The sequence below is a fragment of the Grammomys surdaster genome, unplaced genomic scaffold (assembly GCF_004785775.1).
Source record: "Grammomys surdaster isolate TR1022 unplaced genomic scaffold, NIH_TR_1.0 126198, whole genome shotgun sequence".
NCBI lineage: Eukaryota > Metazoa > Chordata > Mammalia > Rodentia > Muridae > Grammomys > Grammomys surdaster.
Genome location: NW_021621003.1, coordinates 9,942,058 through 9,958,932, shown reverse-complemented (window position 1 = coordinate 9,958,932; position 16,875 = coordinate 9,942,058). Strand labels below are relative to the sequence as shown.

General features: G+C 48.2%; 1 protein-coding gene across 1 annotated transcript in view; it reads left to right on the top strand.

The window, feature by feature from the left end:
- The first annotated feature begins 1,361 nt into the window (after positions 1-1,361).
- Dlg5 (discs large MAGUK scaffold protein 5) overlaps positions 1,362-16,875 on the top strand; it is a 112,883-nt gene continuing 97,369 nt past the window's right edge. Inside the window, exon 1 of the mRNA XM_028758520.1 lies at positions 1,362-1,665. Coding sequence (XP_028614353.1) covers positions 1,362-1,665 — 304 coding nt within the window. The remainder of the gene's footprint in view (positions 1,666-16,875) is intronic.

The window sequence follows — 16,875 nt, the reverse complement described above, 5'->3', positions numbered from 1 at the left end:
GAGATTGTTTCAGCGCTGCACTGACACAGCTGAACTTGCTCATGGAGCGATAGCTGAGAACCCCTGGTCTGATGCTCTTTCTACTCCGGAAAACCAGATGAACAAAGAGAATTGGTTCTCTTCTACCTTGAACATCATTCTAAGGCATAGAGCAACCTAGGGTCTTCCAATCACTACTCAGAGTTTGCTTCCTAGTAGCAAACATGGTTTCTGTCAAAGAAGGACATTTGAGATGCCTTTGCTTTGCTAACAGTGCCATCAAAAGAGCTCTTGGCCCGTCTTAGAAAGTGAGTCAGTGGTTGCAATGCAGAAGTTTGGAGTCTTTTCTGAGATGCAGATTTCGTTCCAGGTAAAGAGTAGTGCAGAGGGCTATCGGAGAAGGTGGATGGTCTTGAGCTGAAGTCATTATGGGAAGGAAGGTAACTCATTTGCTATAATCTTGGGGTGACACCAAGGAGACTAGCACTTTTCTTGTTAGAAACCTCCAACAGCCCACAGCAAAAGCTCTTTATGCACACCCAGTTCCTGCAAACATCCACTGCCCCTGATGCTGGAGCTCTGACACAGGTGTGCAGGATGCTAGTAACTGGTAGGCAATTTTATTGGGAGATTTTCTAAGAAAATCTTGGAATGGGGACCGATTCTGGAAAGGTCTTTAAATTGGAGATGTTCAAGTTTAGTGGGGGAGGGTTTTGCATTGTGTCCTTGGTTTATTTTAGAATTCTCAGAAGACCCTGGATTAGGAGCAGTATGTGAACTGGGTAGGAGCTATTTCTCTCAGTAGCTTGTGGGCTAAGGGCCGGTGGAGTCCGGACCCTTCCCCTCAGCCTAGTGCTTCAGTTACTTGCTACCACCTCCAGGCCGAAGGCGGGCCGGGGAGGAGAGAGGCCAGAGGGGCGGGCCGCGGCTGTGCAGGCGGCGGTGTAGGAGCTCGGGTGAGCCGGGCCGGAGCCGTCGGGCGCCCGGCGACTTTTCCCCCCCGCGGCGATCGCAGTGTGCGGCGGGGCGGTGGGCGCGGAGGCGGAGCTGGAGGGGGCATGCCTGGCTGCTGCGAGGCCTCGGGGCGCGCCCCGGCCGCCGTCCCCACCTCCGCCTCCTCCTTCTCCTCCTCCTTCTCCTCCTCCTCTTCCAGTCCCGCCGCCGCCGCAGCCAACATGGCTGCGCCCCGGAGTCCGGGAGGCGGCCGTTGAGAGCTGCCCGATCGTCCCGGCCCCGAGGCGCGCAGGCCCCGGCCCATGGGCCCCGCCGCCTCGCGACTCCCGGCGCGCTAGGCTGCCGCCCAGCTCGGCGTGCAGCCCGCCGGCCTCAGGGAGCCCCGGCGCCGTCCGGCGGGGCGGGGCGGGGCTGCGCGGGCCGCCACCATGGAGCCGCAGCGCCGGGAGCTGCTCGCCCAGTGTCAGCAGAGCCTGGCCCAGGCCATGACCGAGGTGGAGGCCGTGCTCGGGCTGCTGGAGGCAGCAGGAGCGCTGAGCCCCGGCGAGCGGCGGCAGCTGGACGAGGAGGCGGGAGGCGCCAAGGCGGAGCTGCTGCTCCAGCTACTCCTGGCCAAGGAGCAGGACCACTTCCAAGACCTGCGCGCCGCGTTGGAGAAGACTCAGCCTCACCTGCTGCCCATTCTCTACCTGAACGGCGTCGTCGGGCCGCCGCAGTCTACAGAGGGCGCGGGTGAGTGGCAGTCCCGCGCGGCCCCTCCTGCCCTCCGGCCACCCCTTCTCTCTGCAGCTCACCAAGGCGGGTGGGGGGCCAGGCTCTGGTCGCGGCCACCGCTCTACCTGTATGGCGCGAGGGTGACACCTTCTCTCTTAGCCTACCGGGGGAGGGTCGGATGCCTGGAACCGAGTTCACATCTCCTGCCTCTGTCCTGCGGTTTTCTGGGAACAATAACCCCTCACCGAAAGCCTTGTCTGTCCTCTCCTTGTCGCTACTGCTGCAGAGTAATCCGGAGGCCACCAAGTCCGGTGGCGGGGCGGAGGTCGGAGGACACCTCGGGAGGATGTCGGTCAGCCCCTTTTCTAAGCTTCTCACGGTCTGCTAGCCCTTCGGGAGCCAGAGGTTGCAATCAGCAAGAAGGGAATATAGGCCAGGGGCAGATTCCCTAAGTTTTGATCCCTGCCACCCCATTTAGATCACTCGTGCCTTTTCACTTTGTGTCCGTGTCCGTTTGCTTCTCGCCCCCTGGATCTCCGTCTCCTAATTCGCCCAGATTTGCTGTGAATTATGCACAACGCCTTCCCCGGTTTCTTTGGAAATTGAGGGCCCGGAAAAGTTGAGGAAGTTGCATTGCACCATGGGAAAATCTTAGTAGTGGTTGCTGTGGCTCAATTCCCTCCCTGAGAGTTCTGAGCTCCCGGTGGAGAAGGGCTGGTGACTGATTCCTCTGAGTGGTGCCCTTTGGAACCCCTAAGTTCTTGCTCTTGTAAGTGACTGATTTGTAAGTGTGTGTAGGGGGAGGGGTACTGCCGGGAGTTTGTGACTAGTGGTAGGCTTGTCCTGACTGGACTGAGAGAGAAGCCAGCCTCTTCGACAAGGAAGAAGGCATAGTATAGAGGAAGGATGAGGGCTGGTATGTGTGGTGTCTGTTGTGACAGGAACTCTACCTTATCACATTTAATCGCTGTTAACAGCATGTGAACTATCTAGTATTCCTGCTTTGCCAGAGAGAAAACTGCGGCTTGAAGAGATTAAAATGCTTAGGAAGGACTGAATGCAAAGAGTTCTGAATTATTGTCTATTGCTTTTAAAAAACATATTCAGAGCCTGGAGACAGCAAGTATGTCTTGTGTAGGTCTTGCCCTTGTTTTAAGTTGAATCAATACACATAATAAAAATCAATAAAGACACATGTAAAAGAACAGTGAATGAAGAGAGCAGGAAAAATAACACTGCCCTTAGCAACGTGTGGGCCAGAGGTTGAGGAGACCCGTTTATGGGACTGTTAAAAGCTGCACTTATAAAGGGAGTGATTTTATTAGATGTCTCTGGTAGCAGTTCTCATCTCTATGGGCCATCTCAACTCTGTTTTCTCTAGCTGAAGGAAACTGACATACAGAGAGGCTAAACTGCAGACCCACAATAGCACTTCATGGATGCCCTTCTGTCTTTCCCTCAGACTTCTGGCTTTTGCATTCTGTCTTTCAGTCCTGCATGCTATCCCTACAAGTATGGTTTACTGGAGTTTCCTGGGCAAAGCCAGTAGTTTCTTTGAATAGCCCTTTGAAGTTGTGTAGAAGAGGCTGTCTCATGCAGCTAAGAGAATAAAGGACCTCATCAGACACCTTTTTCCATTTTAACGACTTCTATTTATTTTTGAAGAAAGAAATTTGCCAAAGATCTGCTTCTTGAAGTCTGTCTGAGAAGCACAGAAGTTAGAGGGCAGCCAAGAAGTCCTCACGGGGATGTGTGTATCAGCCCTAGGATTAATCTCTGGACTAGAGAAGCTATAGGACAGATGGCCATGTGTTAAGTACATCCCTCATGCCCTGTAGAGAAGGTGGGACCTCTGGAATGGGATACCATAAGGTTGAGATTTATCCCCAGGGCTGTGATTTTTTTTTTTTTATCCATTCCCCCACACCTCAGAATTTTATTGCTTCAGAGAGGCTCATGAAATCCTTAGAAAAATACTCATCAAGGAGGTTAACTTTGTTTTATTTAATAGGTTAGAAGAAATTGGGGTAGCACTTGATATGGCAAGACAACATCTGGAGGCTTTGGTGAACAGTGTGACGGGGTGTGAGTCAATGGGTGTCTGTGTGTTTTTATAATACTGTGACTGGAGAAACAGCGGGATTGGCTTAGGGGACCAGGGGCTCCTGTCCTAGGCCTGGTGGGCTGCTGCTGAGCATACTGTGTCTTATCTTCACTTGTGGCCATCCCAGTGTCACAGAGGGGTGTCTTCATTACATTGAGTTCCCAGGGCCAGTGTCAGGCACCAGGAAGATCAGAGGGCAGGAAGGTGACAGACACCAGGAGCCTCTCTCTTATTTCTTGTCTTGGGTGGTTCCTCCTGTTAGCTGACTAGGTCTTCTCCCAGCCCATTAATGGTCTTGAAGAACTCTGCTATCTTCCTCACACATGGGTTTGTAGGGAAGGAAGCGAATTTCTTTGCCCCAGCTGGTGACAGAGAGGTGGAAACTGCCCTTTACTGGATGATGGGATCTCCTGTGTCTTTATTGTGTCAGAGTTGAATTTGGTTATCGCTTCAGTGTTTTTCTCGAGAATTTAATTGGAACTTCTGATTTATCTCACAGAAATCCTTGGGTTCTGCTTCTGTGCAGGGCCTCAGGGTCTTCAACTACATAGTGGGGTCCAGGGTTGCCCTGTCTCCTGCCTTTGTCCTGGGAGTGGGGCGAAATGTCTTCAGGGAGGGATGAAATATTCAGCTCTGGGGGCTTGCCTTGGTGGGTTGGAGTGAGGTAGCTAGGAGTCTGTTCTTGTATCTTAAGGCCTTGTTTAGGCAGTGGGACACTTTAGGGGAGATGGGTCTGTTGAGTGACAGATACAAGAGCAGGGTTTTGACTCTCTCCAGTACTCTCATCTGGACCTAGTGTGGCTCTGACTAATGGCCATCTGAATGTCAAGGGCTTCTTAAGTTATTTTGTGCCAGGCTTCTCTTGGAAGACAGAAATTGGCTTCCTGCTGGATCTCACCGTGACCCATGTGCTTAGAATTGTTTTATCTCTTCCTGTCCCCTCCCTCCTCCTGTGCCTTTTCTTTATTTCCTAGAGAGAGGGAGAGAGATGCTGTCACTAACATGAAAAGACTGTCTGCTGAAGAAGTGGAGGGAAAATCGGAGAAGAGACTAATAGGCAGGGCTTCTCTGTATAACAACCCTAGCTGTCCTGGAACTCACTTTGTAGACCAGGCTGTCCTTGAACTCACAGAGATCCGCCTGCCTCTGCCTCTCAAGTGCAGAGACCAAAGATGTGTGCCATCACACCTTATTTTTTAAAGATGTGTTTTGTATATATATGTATTTAGCCTGCATTTTGTAGACACACTATGTGCATACACAGGTCAAATGAAAGTATCAGATTCCCTGGAACTTGAGTTACAGACAGTTGTGAGCTGCTAAGTGGGTGCTGGGAATTGAACCTGGTTCTCTGCAAGAGCAACAGGTGTTCTTAACCATTGAGCCATCCCTCCAGCCCCGCTGGGGTTGGGGCTTGGAATGCAGAGAGGGTTGTAGGGAGGACAGCAAACACTGCAGGGACTGTAGAGAGTACAGGCTGCTGGAACAGAGAGGATTGCCGTTAGGCAAGGAGGCCTCGGGGCTCCAGGGAGAGGTTTGCATGTTCCCTGAAATATAGGCCTTGTAGAAGGTGAGGTTAGAAGCATTTTTTGTTTGTTTGTTTGTTTGTTTGTTTGTTTTGAAGCAGGATATTTCTTTGTAGCCCAAGCTGGTTTCAAATGTGTGAAAGTCCTCTTTCCTCAGCCTTTCAAATGCTGTGATTACAGATGTGAGCCCCCATGTCCACCTAGACCCCCAGTCAGTCTCAGTCTCTCTCTCTCTCTCTCTCTCTCTCTCTCTCTCTCTCTCTCTCTCTCCCTCCCTCCCTCCCTCCCTCCCTCCCTCCCTCTCTCTCTCTCTCTCTCCCTCTCTCTCTCTCTCTTTCTCTCTCTCTTTCTCTCCATTTTAAAAGGGAGCAACTCTGCCAGGCTCTTCCAGAGACTAGTGTGGGAGGCCGGCCCTGTGTTGCCAGGTGTTGGGTATTTATTATTCCCTGGTGATTGCCAGGGTCTTTTGTTTCCTCTGCTGCCTTTGGGCACCAGCCACTTTTGCTTGGTGTACTCTGCCCTGGGGAATCAGTAGGGGAAGAGACATAAGTATAGCTCAAGCCAACATTTGTCTTTCAGAGTTGTGCTATTTGCTGCAGAGGAACCTGAAGACCATGGTTGTGAAGAGGTTTCTAACGGGGGTGGGGGTGGTAGGGATGGAGCAGGTTGTAGTTCTCTCTGTTCAGGGTACCATGACAACTTAGCTCAAGTCATCTTAGGCAAAAAGGACAACTTATTGCTATATAATAATGATATTTCTTACAGGCCACATGTCTGACAGTGGTCCCATAAGATTATATTAACCTAGAGTGACATTTCCATAAGTAAACTCCATGATGGCCATGTAATGTGGAATACCCTAAACATGCATGTTTAAGAACATCACTCCAGTGTTAAATGACATATAGGTACATCCTAAAACCTTGACACAATGACCCTTGCCTCCTGAATCTTGTGAACTTTTCTATCAGTCTGAAATGTAGCCTCATGTCTCCATGGGCTTGATGTTCACTGACCCTGGGCAGGGAAGAAAGGCAGATCAATCCAGTCTGCCCAGGCAGAAAAATCTTCTGGAAGGGTTCTGATTGTCATGACTAGGGCCATGCACCCATTTCAGGCAGAGTGGCCATGGCTGAGCTTAGAAGGCTAAGGTTGGCTTGTCTTTGTCCCCATGGTTAGTGACCTGTTCCTGTCCAAGACAGGTTTTAAAGAAGCAGTTTCTCCAAGTTAAGATGAGCAGGAGGGATAGTGTAAAGAGAGAGACATTATGCCTGGCACTGAGCTTCATCAAATGAGTAAACCAGCTCATCGCTGGATTGAGCTGTTGGTGGTCAGGCCTGAGCAGGACAGTTAGCTTCTCTACACGTGTCTCTTGCTCTGTTAGTTTAGACAGTTACTGGTAGTGGAGAAGCTGGTGGTCATCTGAACTTTTAGAATCCTAAATACACGTACCCCTAATGTCACATGGCCTGGAGTTTCTGGTCTCGTCCATCCATGCTGTCTGTCCATCCAGCCTTCCCCCAGAGGACTTTGTATTCATAGCCAGGATCTCTAGGATGTTAATGCTTAGATTAGCTTTTCCTCATTCCCACCACCTCACTCTGCTTGTTGCACCTCCTTGAATCCCCTGACTCCTAGCCCAGGAACAATGATGGACAAGAAGATGCAGGAGAACAAGAAGAAACCTCAAAAAAAAAAAAAAAAAGTCACAGAAATACACCAGCCTGGCAAACAGCTTTCCTTTTTCTCCTCATCCCCTTCCACCAGTGACTGCCATTGAACAGGGCCTGGACTGCTCCTTTGAGACTTCCCAGTACTGCCCTTCCATCAGTGTCCTTTGGGGAAACTGAGTCCTGTCCTCGCCACAGGCAGTCTTCTGTGTTTGGATTGATCTTAATAGCTGAGTGTTTAGCAGGGGACTGGATGTTTAGAACTGGGGAGACTTCTGAGCTTAATGTTGAAGACAACTTTAAGATTCACAAAGTGGGATTATTTTTTTAAAAAGCTTCCTTTTATAATGTGTGCAGTTGAGAGTTTTTATGGAAATTTTACAACGCAGCAAAGCCTGTCCCTTTTTTTGTAATGATGGCACACTTGGACAATTTAAGCAGTTCACACGTTTCCCAGCAGGCCTCTTATCAACCATACTGTCAGCAAGCCTGCTGGGAAGTCCAGTCTAATGAGTGAGTAAGCCCTGCCTACCATTTTGGAAGCTCTTCTTCTCTCCTGTGTCTCCATATGCTATCTCGGGTCCTATTCTCCTTCCCCCAGAGCTCCACCCTAATCCAGCCATTATAAAGCACTCACTGCTTCAGAGTGCTGTGTGATAATCAGTGGTGAGCACCGAGGAAGGGCACTGGTTAGTGTGGTGAACCATGTCATAATAGTGACAGTAGGGACCAGGAGTGGACAGATTGCTGGAGGTCTGTTGCAGCTCCTTGTGAGCACTCTAAACAGGCATCAGAGTCACTGGCTCTGTGGCTATGAGTCTCTCGAGCACAGTGGAATCTCCCGAAGGTGACTCTGCTCTGCCACACGCTTGCTTCGTGCCTCTTTGAGCATGTCTCAGATGCATCCCACTGTCTGTGATGGAAGCTGGTGTTATGACATTGGTGTCTGAAGTCTTCAAGGTCACCCACCAGGTACCAGCTGTGGAGGGCTGGCTGCTCCACGTCCTGTGAGGCGACCTTTCCTTTCCAGATTCTATATCAGCCAACTGTCCTTGAAGGAGCCCCCATGTGGGATCTGTTTCTAAGTGCCGGCCTGACCTTGGCGGAGCCGCTTGGCTTCTTGGCCCTAGTTCAACAGCAAACAGAATTGGTGAGGCACTGAATGGGGAGTTTCTCAGTCCTGTGGGGTTCTGAGCACCCCCCAGATGGCTTTTAGTCCCAGGGGGTGTGGCAGTTGTGTTGGAGTAGATTTCTGGGGGTGGTTCCAGCTCTGCACAGTGGCTGTTGCTCGTCTGCTTTAATGTTAGTGTGGGGTGGTTTTTGATTACTCTACCTCCACTTCCTGAAAAAGGGAGTAGAGTAGGAGAAATATTTTGTCTCAGTTGTGTGTGTGTGTGTGGTTTTTACTCCTAGTTCATATGAAGCACCTGTACCTTCTGCAGGCCCAGTGGGAGGGAAGCTATGCAGTAATTTCCTGGGAAGATGTAGGCTGTAGAGACAGCAAGCAGGCACAGAGCAGGAGCGCTGAGCGACGTTGCTGACTGGAGCTGAGGCTACTTGGTGTGTTTAGCAGGGAATTTTAAATGGGATAGAACCAGAGATAACTGGATTTCTTTTCTTTTTTTTTTCCTTCATTGTTTTCCTGGAACAAGTTGTAAATCTTTTCGCTATGCCTCAGTTGATATTTTTGAGGTGGAATTCCACAAAAGTACTGCAGAAACATTTTTACCTGAACAAGTATTTGGAATATCCTGTGTAGACTACTGACTTTAATTCTGGGGAGGATGGTGACCGACGTTCACTTCAGCCAAGGGGTCAGAACTTGTTTGTTTTGAGCTGTTTTATTTTTTTAGTAGTAAGACTTACATACCATAAGACTTACTTTGAGCTGCTTTGTTTTTACTCCAACAGGTATAAGATGTGAAAATAGCTAGTCTGAATGTGTCCTTTGGTGGCATTTAGTACTTTTAGACTATTGGGCAACCCGTATCTTCATCCGTTTCCAGAACTTTGCCATCTTGTAGAAGAGTGACCATTAAAAACAATGGTCTGTTGCTCCCTCCCCTCAGTCCCTGACGACCACTATTTTCCTTTCTGTTTGCATGAACATAACGAATTTAGATATCTGTTATAGGTAAACTCAGTGTATCTGTCTTCTGCGTGTGTGTGTGATATATGTATGTATATTGTATATTCACACATATGCAGAGGCCAGAAGAGGCTGTCGAGTCTTTTCATCTGTCATTCTCTCTCTGTTCTCTTCTTGGGACCATGTAGCAGTTCCAGATGCAAGCTTTTAAAGAACTATCGTATTGTTTGCTTTCTGTCCTTAATACCTTAGTTTGGGGCTGGGTAGAGACATAGTTCTAACATTTTTTCTTTTGTCTAAAATATAAGTGCAATACACATTCAAACACAAACACACACACACACACACACACACACACACACACACTCATGTGTGCTCACACACAGAGAGATCTCCAAATATATGTTGCTAAGATGCAGGACAGCTCCTTTGGATTGTAAAGGAATTAATTTCAGAACTTGTCTGTGACTCCTTTGAGTCAGATGTTACACCATATCTCTTTTGCAGTGCTAATAGCTTCGCCTCAAAGGCCTTGAAGTATGCTGGGCATTTCTGCTTCATAGACCACTCAAGCCTTGGTTTGCTTTCTCATTTCACACCTAGGGTACCAGCTGTATCAAGATGCTCTTTCAAAAGGCCTGGGTCAGCATTTTCCCCAGGAAACATGTTCTGAGTACTGGCTTGATGGGATGTGGATGGATGCTGTTTTTGCCTTGGCCCGGCTCTGTGGTTCAGTGCCTTCGGATAGTGCTGCTTTGAGCAGGCCTAACTTCTTATCATTAGGCTCTTGAGAGCAATTGTGGGCCAGTGTGCTTTGGGCTTTGCTAGAATGACTTCAGAGACTGATTTGACCACAAAGTCCTTTTCTTTGGGACATCTTGAAGTATCCGTGTTCACTGGAATACACGTGGGAAACCTCAGCTTTAGAGATGGTTCTGGAACACAGCACATATTTCTTATATTCATTTCCCCTGGTCCTCTCATTTGGAGCACCCAAGCCATAAACATTTCCCTTTAACCTCTGATGCCAGCTGAACTAGACACATGTGGTTCTGGGGCCAGTAGCTGTCAGATTTTAGGTTTGTGTTCTTGCTGGGCCCGATGGGGCTTAACCAGAATGAAGTCTGATTTCATGGACATTTGAGATGCTTTTCTTGAGAATCAAAGCAGCAGGACTGAGCCTTGGGCCTTAGAAGTCAGGGCTTCTAAGGATGCCTTAGGGAGGATGTGTGGGGACTGCTTCGGTGGCTTGGCTGCTGCAAGTCTGGGGAGACCTGGTAATTGTCAGTCAAGAAGAAATTTTTGCTGAGCCTTTCACACAGCTGGTCTGGAGAAGAGAAGATGGTCTTTGTTCTGAGAATATCATGGAGGGTAGGTGATGTGGATGAATGAATGAATGAATGAATGGCTCAGGTGGCTTGGGTATTGTAGGTGGGGTTGGAACTGGGGAGCAAGGCTCTAGGATTAGAGGCAGTTGAATGCCTTGAGCATAGTCTTGAGGGCCTGATGCTTTAGGTTTACATCTGAAGTGTTTCCATCCTGAACTGTGTGACTCTAGCAGCTGCCTAACCTTCAGGAGTTCCTCTTCCTCATCTGTGAAAGGGATCAGTAGTGTTCTCTGAGGGCTTTGGTGAGAGCCACTGTCATTGTGCCTGCCAGGAGTGGCTTGCCCTTAAGAGGAGCAATAGCCTCAGACTGTATGTGGACTCAGGGCCTCACAGGACATAGGTCATGAATGGGGTTGGTATGACAGACGTTGAGGGGTGAATCTGGGGTGGTGTCTACCAATGAGGAGAGAATCTGGGGTGTCTGTCAGTGAGGAGGCCATGCCACTTTGGTGGATTAGTTTCCTGAGGCCTTGGTCTTAAGGAGGTGTTAACATGTCCTATGACGAGGACCTTTGCCTGTTTTCAGGTGGACACTGAGGAGATAGTGAGGCCAGTGGTCTTTGACTGAGAGAGATGAATGCAGAGAGCCCAGGGAGGACACTGGGAGGGAAGGGGGAACTCAGATTAAGCGAAGCCTTTTCTTCTCTCCTGCCTTTTTAATGATTTGTGTTTTCAAGCATTTGGAAATGGACTGGAGGATAAATTGAGCAACCCTGTACTTCTACTGACCTATTCTAGTAACCTTAGAATCCTGTAATATTTTAAAACAAATCCCAGCTAGCATATCGCTTTGCTCAAAAATAAATAAATAAATAAATAAATAAATAAATAAATAAAATCTCAGGTCTGTCTTGAGAAAGCTTACTGGAGCTGATCCCAGTATTGCCTATATGTGTGAGGTCTCACAGCCTTTGGTTAAGGGTAATACTTACAGATCCAGTCACAGCTTTATCTGTCTGTGTGCCATCCCTTCCATCACTTGTCAGTATGTGCTTAGTCCCTGCTTCTATTATCTTGGTTCTGGGCCCACAAAGGTCACCCCCACACCAGCCAGCCTGATCCATGAAGGGACTCTGGGCCCACTCTGAGCACCCTGCTCTGGATGTGGTAAGCTTTCTTATGCCAAGCTGGTATTCAGTTGTCCTTGCGTCACCAGGTAATTTGTTTAAATATGGATTTTAACAAGGCCTAGCTGTTACGTTTAATTGCTGTCATCGTGAGAGTCTTGGGAGGTTAGAGAGCAGGGTCTTGTCGTGTAGACTAGTCCTGGAGCTCATCCCATGGAGCATCATGCTCATCTGGATCCCAGCCCCATGCCTGGAGAGGAAGAAAGCCACAAAGTTTTACACTTCTTTACCAGGGTGAGTCCTGACTGGTCCCAGAGGCTGCTGTGTTTGAAGCTTTGCATGTGCCTGCTTCCTCTGTGTACTTTTGTAAGTTTCCTTTTGAGGTGAACCATTTTAAAAATGACAAATGACCCAATGTGCCCAGTGAGAACCCAGTCCCTGCTCCCAGGACAGTAGTGTGTGGAGAGTGAACTGAAGCCCTGTCATTGTCACTGCGGGGACCAACTACCCTTTTATTTATTATTCATTATTGCTGAAAAATTCCTTTTGAGCTTAAAACAAAACAAAACAAAACAAAACAAAACAAAACAAAAAGCTGTCACTAGCCAGCCCAACCCTCCATTGCATAAGAGAACCATTATCCGGTTGACACATTAACCAGCCCCTGAGAGCTGCCTGTGTAGGAAGCCGCACCACTGGGGACAATTGCCTGTGAATGGGTCTGACTTTGGCAGGAGGAACTCTGTGTGGCTTTCTGTGACAAAGCAACCCCTCCCTCTCCCCCTCCCCCACAGCTGCCTCCCTGCTCATCACTAAACAAAGGTGTGTTGTGTCTGTTTTTATTTTTTTAAGATTTATTTATTTTTTGTGTATTAATAGTTTTGCCTGTGTGTGTGTTTGTTAATTACAAGTGTGCCTGTTTCCCATAGAGGTCAGAGAAAGGTGACATATCCCTTGGAACTGGAGTTATAGACGATTGTATGCTGTTATGTGGGTGCTGGGAACTGAACCTGGGTCCACTGCAAGAACAGCTAGTGTTCTTAACCAGTGAGCTGTCTCTCCAGCCCTATGCCTGGGTTTCTATAGGTGTAATGTTCTCTCTCAGATAACATATCTACATGGTACACGTCTGACTCTTTAAGGTGGCCCTAGACCTGCAAATAAATGTCTTCTTTTGACTATTGACAAAATGTTTTCCACACATGGTGAAAATCTATCTAGCCATTTAAAAAAAAATGACAGCATAGCAGAGAAGTGGAAAGCAGCACAATTCGGTTTGTATTTCTATATGTGGGAGGTGGGGTGGGATTCTGTATGTGTAGAGGTCAGAGGACAACCAGGAGGAGTGCCTTTTCTCTGTCCACCCTGTGGATTCGAGGAATAAAATGTGGTTTAGCAGACCTGGAGGCAAACACCCCTACCTGCTGAGTCGTCTTTCCAGCTCCCTTTATATATGTTGTTTAATTTGTTAAAATTTCATAATATTCTGAAAGCAGCATACCGACATTTTCAGGAGTTGCAACCATCTCTATTCTTTTCAAGTCACCTTCATTTTTTCTTGGCCAGACGTGTTTTCATGGCTTCATTTTCGTTTTAAGTATTTATTATTTACTTACTTACTTAATGTGTTTGGGTCTTTGTCTGCATCCATGTCCACGCACCACATACCTGCCTGGTGCCCTCAAAGACTCAGGATCCCCTCGACTAGAGTCACAGAAGGTTGTCATCTGCCACGTGGATGTTAGGAATTGAACTTGGGTCTGTTGGAGCAGCATTCAGTGCTCTTAACTGCTGAGCCATCTCTCTAGCCCTTAACACTTTCTCTTAAGCAGCCTCAACTGTTGAAGACATGGCTGGAAAGGATCTCAGAGACTAGTCCAAGTTCCTATTTTTCACAGGAAAACTAGCAGTCCAAGGACACAGAGAGGCAGATCTGGAGCTAGGATCCCCTTTCAGACTTGGAGTAGCTTGGCTGGGGTGTCTGGGTGTCTGGAAGTCTGGGCTGCTTTTTCCTCATGTGGGCCTGGCTTAGCAGCGAGCATGGGCAAGTAATAGGATACCCCAGTGTGCTAAGCTGCACTTCAGCTTTATTCTCAGGCACTGAACCCAATCCTTTACCAGCCCATGCGGTTGATATTTGTGTTCTACAGTTGGGCAAAGTAGGCCAGTATTGAGAGTTCCTCTGCTCTCTCAGGCCACCAGCTGCTCTGAGGCTGGCAAGCGCTGGAGTCCTTGTCCGTTTCTTCATAAAGGCTGTGTTTGTTCTCTCATGCAGGCTTTCCTGTGAAAGTCTCCATTGAGATTTCTGGGTCCTGAGCCTGGGATACCCCTCCCCTTCGCATCCCATCACTGATGCCTTTAGCATTTGAGTTCTGAGCACCTGTTGCCAGTTGGGGCTTTTGGATAGTCCTAGAACATGAAGTCTAAATTTGGTGCTGAGTCAGAGAATGGGCCTGACTTTGGCAGGAACATCTGTGTGGCTTTCTTCCTGTGACACAGCAAAAACCCCTGTTACTGACGCTCCTGACTCCTTGGTGCTTAGTCACAGGTCAAAGTTCAAGCAGGAATGCTTTCCTGAGTCTCTGGTCTCAGAGGAAAAACTTTTTCCAAAGATAACATGTTGGAGGCCCACAGACTCTGAGTCAGAGTCCACGCAGGTAGCTAGCTTTATGGGGATTGGATCCAGAAGAAAGGGAGAAATTAAACAAAACCGTAACCTTGGCTTCTGCACCCCCTTCCCTGAAAACAATAGTTAGCTCTGGGGGAGCCCAATATTCAGGGGCTTCATTCAGGTGAATGCCTCCATATCCATGTTCTCCTCATTTCTGATAGAAAATGGTAGGTGACCTGTTGTATCTCATCATAGGCCTGCTCTGTTTTACAGACCCAGGGAGAGGGAACAGAGCAGTGTCAGCCACCCTGATTCTGTGGGAAGTGGTCGAGTCTCATATAACTCTCCTGCCTCCAGCTTCCCACATACAACAAAGCTTCTCATGAGACTAAGTCGAACCGGTCACCCGTGTTGGCCTCTTGCACTGGATCCCACACTTTAGAGTGGAGCCTAGCCATATCAGATTTTATCTGTCTGTCTATCCGTGCTTCCCTCCATCTGTCAGCCTGCCTCTTGTCACTGCTCAGTAGTGGACACCTTGAAGTGCTGAGGCTGTGAGCATAAGGAAGTTTCCAGTACCACCCATGACTCATACTGGGTACTGATCTGTTCTCATAGGAATATGCATTCTGTTTTGCAAAGGGTTCCCTTGGTCAGGCTCTCTGCTTTTAGAACCATCTGGAAGCCGCCAGCCTTACTTAATTGTCTTCTTGCTTTTTACCTGTTTTGTAGTTTCTAGGCTATGGGAGGGGCTTTTGTATGTAAAAGAAGGCTCTTGACCACCCTCCCCTGTGGAGTTTATCTTCTCATTGGATGGCCCCAAGTGAATGAGTGATGTCTAGCAATGCTGATGAACACCTTGGATTCCTGGGCAGGTGCCTAAGGAAGAGAGCATGTGCAGTAAGCTGAGCTGGATGCAGGGCCTGAAGGCTGGAGGGTGCTGGAGAGGAGGAAGGAAGGAGGCAGGACTGGTAAAGTTTGTGCTCAAGGCAAAGGCTGGGTGTTCTTGGAGACACGACGGAGAACTTTCTTTCTGTGAATAGAAGTCTGTATGGGAATCCAGGGCTTCTGAACAGGGCATTTACTTAGCAGACTTGGGGAGAATGAGGCCAGGCTCACCACATCTAACCATCCCCAGGGGCTAGATGGAGAAGGATTACAGTTGACGGTGGTCTGTGTTATGTGAAAGGAAGACCAACTGGCCTTCTCAGTCTTCAGAGGGGTCTTACTGGCCATCTGTGAGTTGGTGAGTGGATTGGAACGGCAGCCTTTCCTAAGTTTCAAGCCTGAGAATGCTGGTTGCAGTGTTGGGATGTGAATGTCTATGAATCCTCTGCAGAGACTGGTCCCATGTGGGGGATCTTTTCTCTGGGCCAAAGGGAAGCGAGTGACCAGCTGTCTAGCCTTGTCCCCATGATCACTACCTGTAATCTCTCTAGGTCTTGGTGTTCTGATGCTGGAAATGGAATTCATTCTACTTCCCCCTCCCTTCAGCTAGGAAAGAAAAAAAAGGATTTTTGCATTCCTTTTTCCACCTTTGGTCCCTCCAGAAATCCAGCAGGTTTCTTTACCCAAACTTAGAAGTGGGGTCACAAATGAGGGGTGCCCTGGTACTCTGAAGGTCATTTGATGGATTTGAGTGGAGGGTCTGGTGAAGTGTAAACTGTCTTCCCTCTCTGTGTCTGTGTCTGTATTAGTGAAGTGGAAAGAGTTATGGAATTTGATATTGTGAGAATTAGGAGAGTTCCTGTCTGTGAAGTTTTGCAAGTGGTGCCTGGCATACATAAATACTGGGTAAGTCCAGCTTTTATCTTTGTTATTGCCATAAGCCTGTGGCTCAGTGCCACCCAGGGGACACATGTGTCTATAATGTCACATTTAAAACAAGTTGTTGACTCAGAAAATGGTTAAACTAGTTGTGTCCCCCTGCCCCATATATTCACATTGCAGAAGTTCTGATCTGTCAGAAGTAAGCAAAGAGATTATGTGTGTTTTGTGATCTTTAGCAGGATCTGACCTTGTGAGGACGCTCTGAACAGGTGTACACCACTTTAGGTGTTGGCAGGTCGTATGGTGAGTGACATGTGATAGTAGTTTCACGTCATAGGCATTGGTAGTAGGACAAAATGATTGTAAATAAGAGTTGAGCTGTTGCTGTTGGTCTCAGCAGTTGACCTCCTTGGGAGAGGCCTGGTCTCTTGGAGCAGATGGAATCAGAGACTACTTGTGGGACAGTCAGTATTCGATGTTGTGCTCCAGCTGTGTGTGGCAACTCAAGGCCACAAAACAAGGCTCACAGTGCAGACTTCCTTTTTCATTTTTTTTTTTTTAATTTTATGTGGCTAGTGTGTTGCCTGCATGTATATATACCACATGCAGTGCCAGAGGAGGCTACAAGAGTGTCAGATCTCCTAGAGCTGTAGTTACAGGTGGCTGTGAGCCATAATGTAGTGCTAAGAATGGAATCTGAGCCCTCTGGAAGAGCAGCAAATGCTTTATCCACTGAGCCATCTTTCTAGCCTGTGGTGATTTGAATATGCTTGGCCCAGGGAATGGCACTATTAGGAGGTGTGGCCTTGTTGGAGGAAGTGTGTCACTGTGGGAGTGGTCAGTGAGACCTTCCTCCTAACCACATGGGAGCCAGTCTTTTCCTAGCATCCTTCCTTCAAATGAAGATGTAAAACTCTCAGCTCCTGTATCATATACCTGCCTGGACACTGCCATGCCCCACCTTGAAGATAATAGGCTAAACCTCTGAACCTGCAAGCCAGCC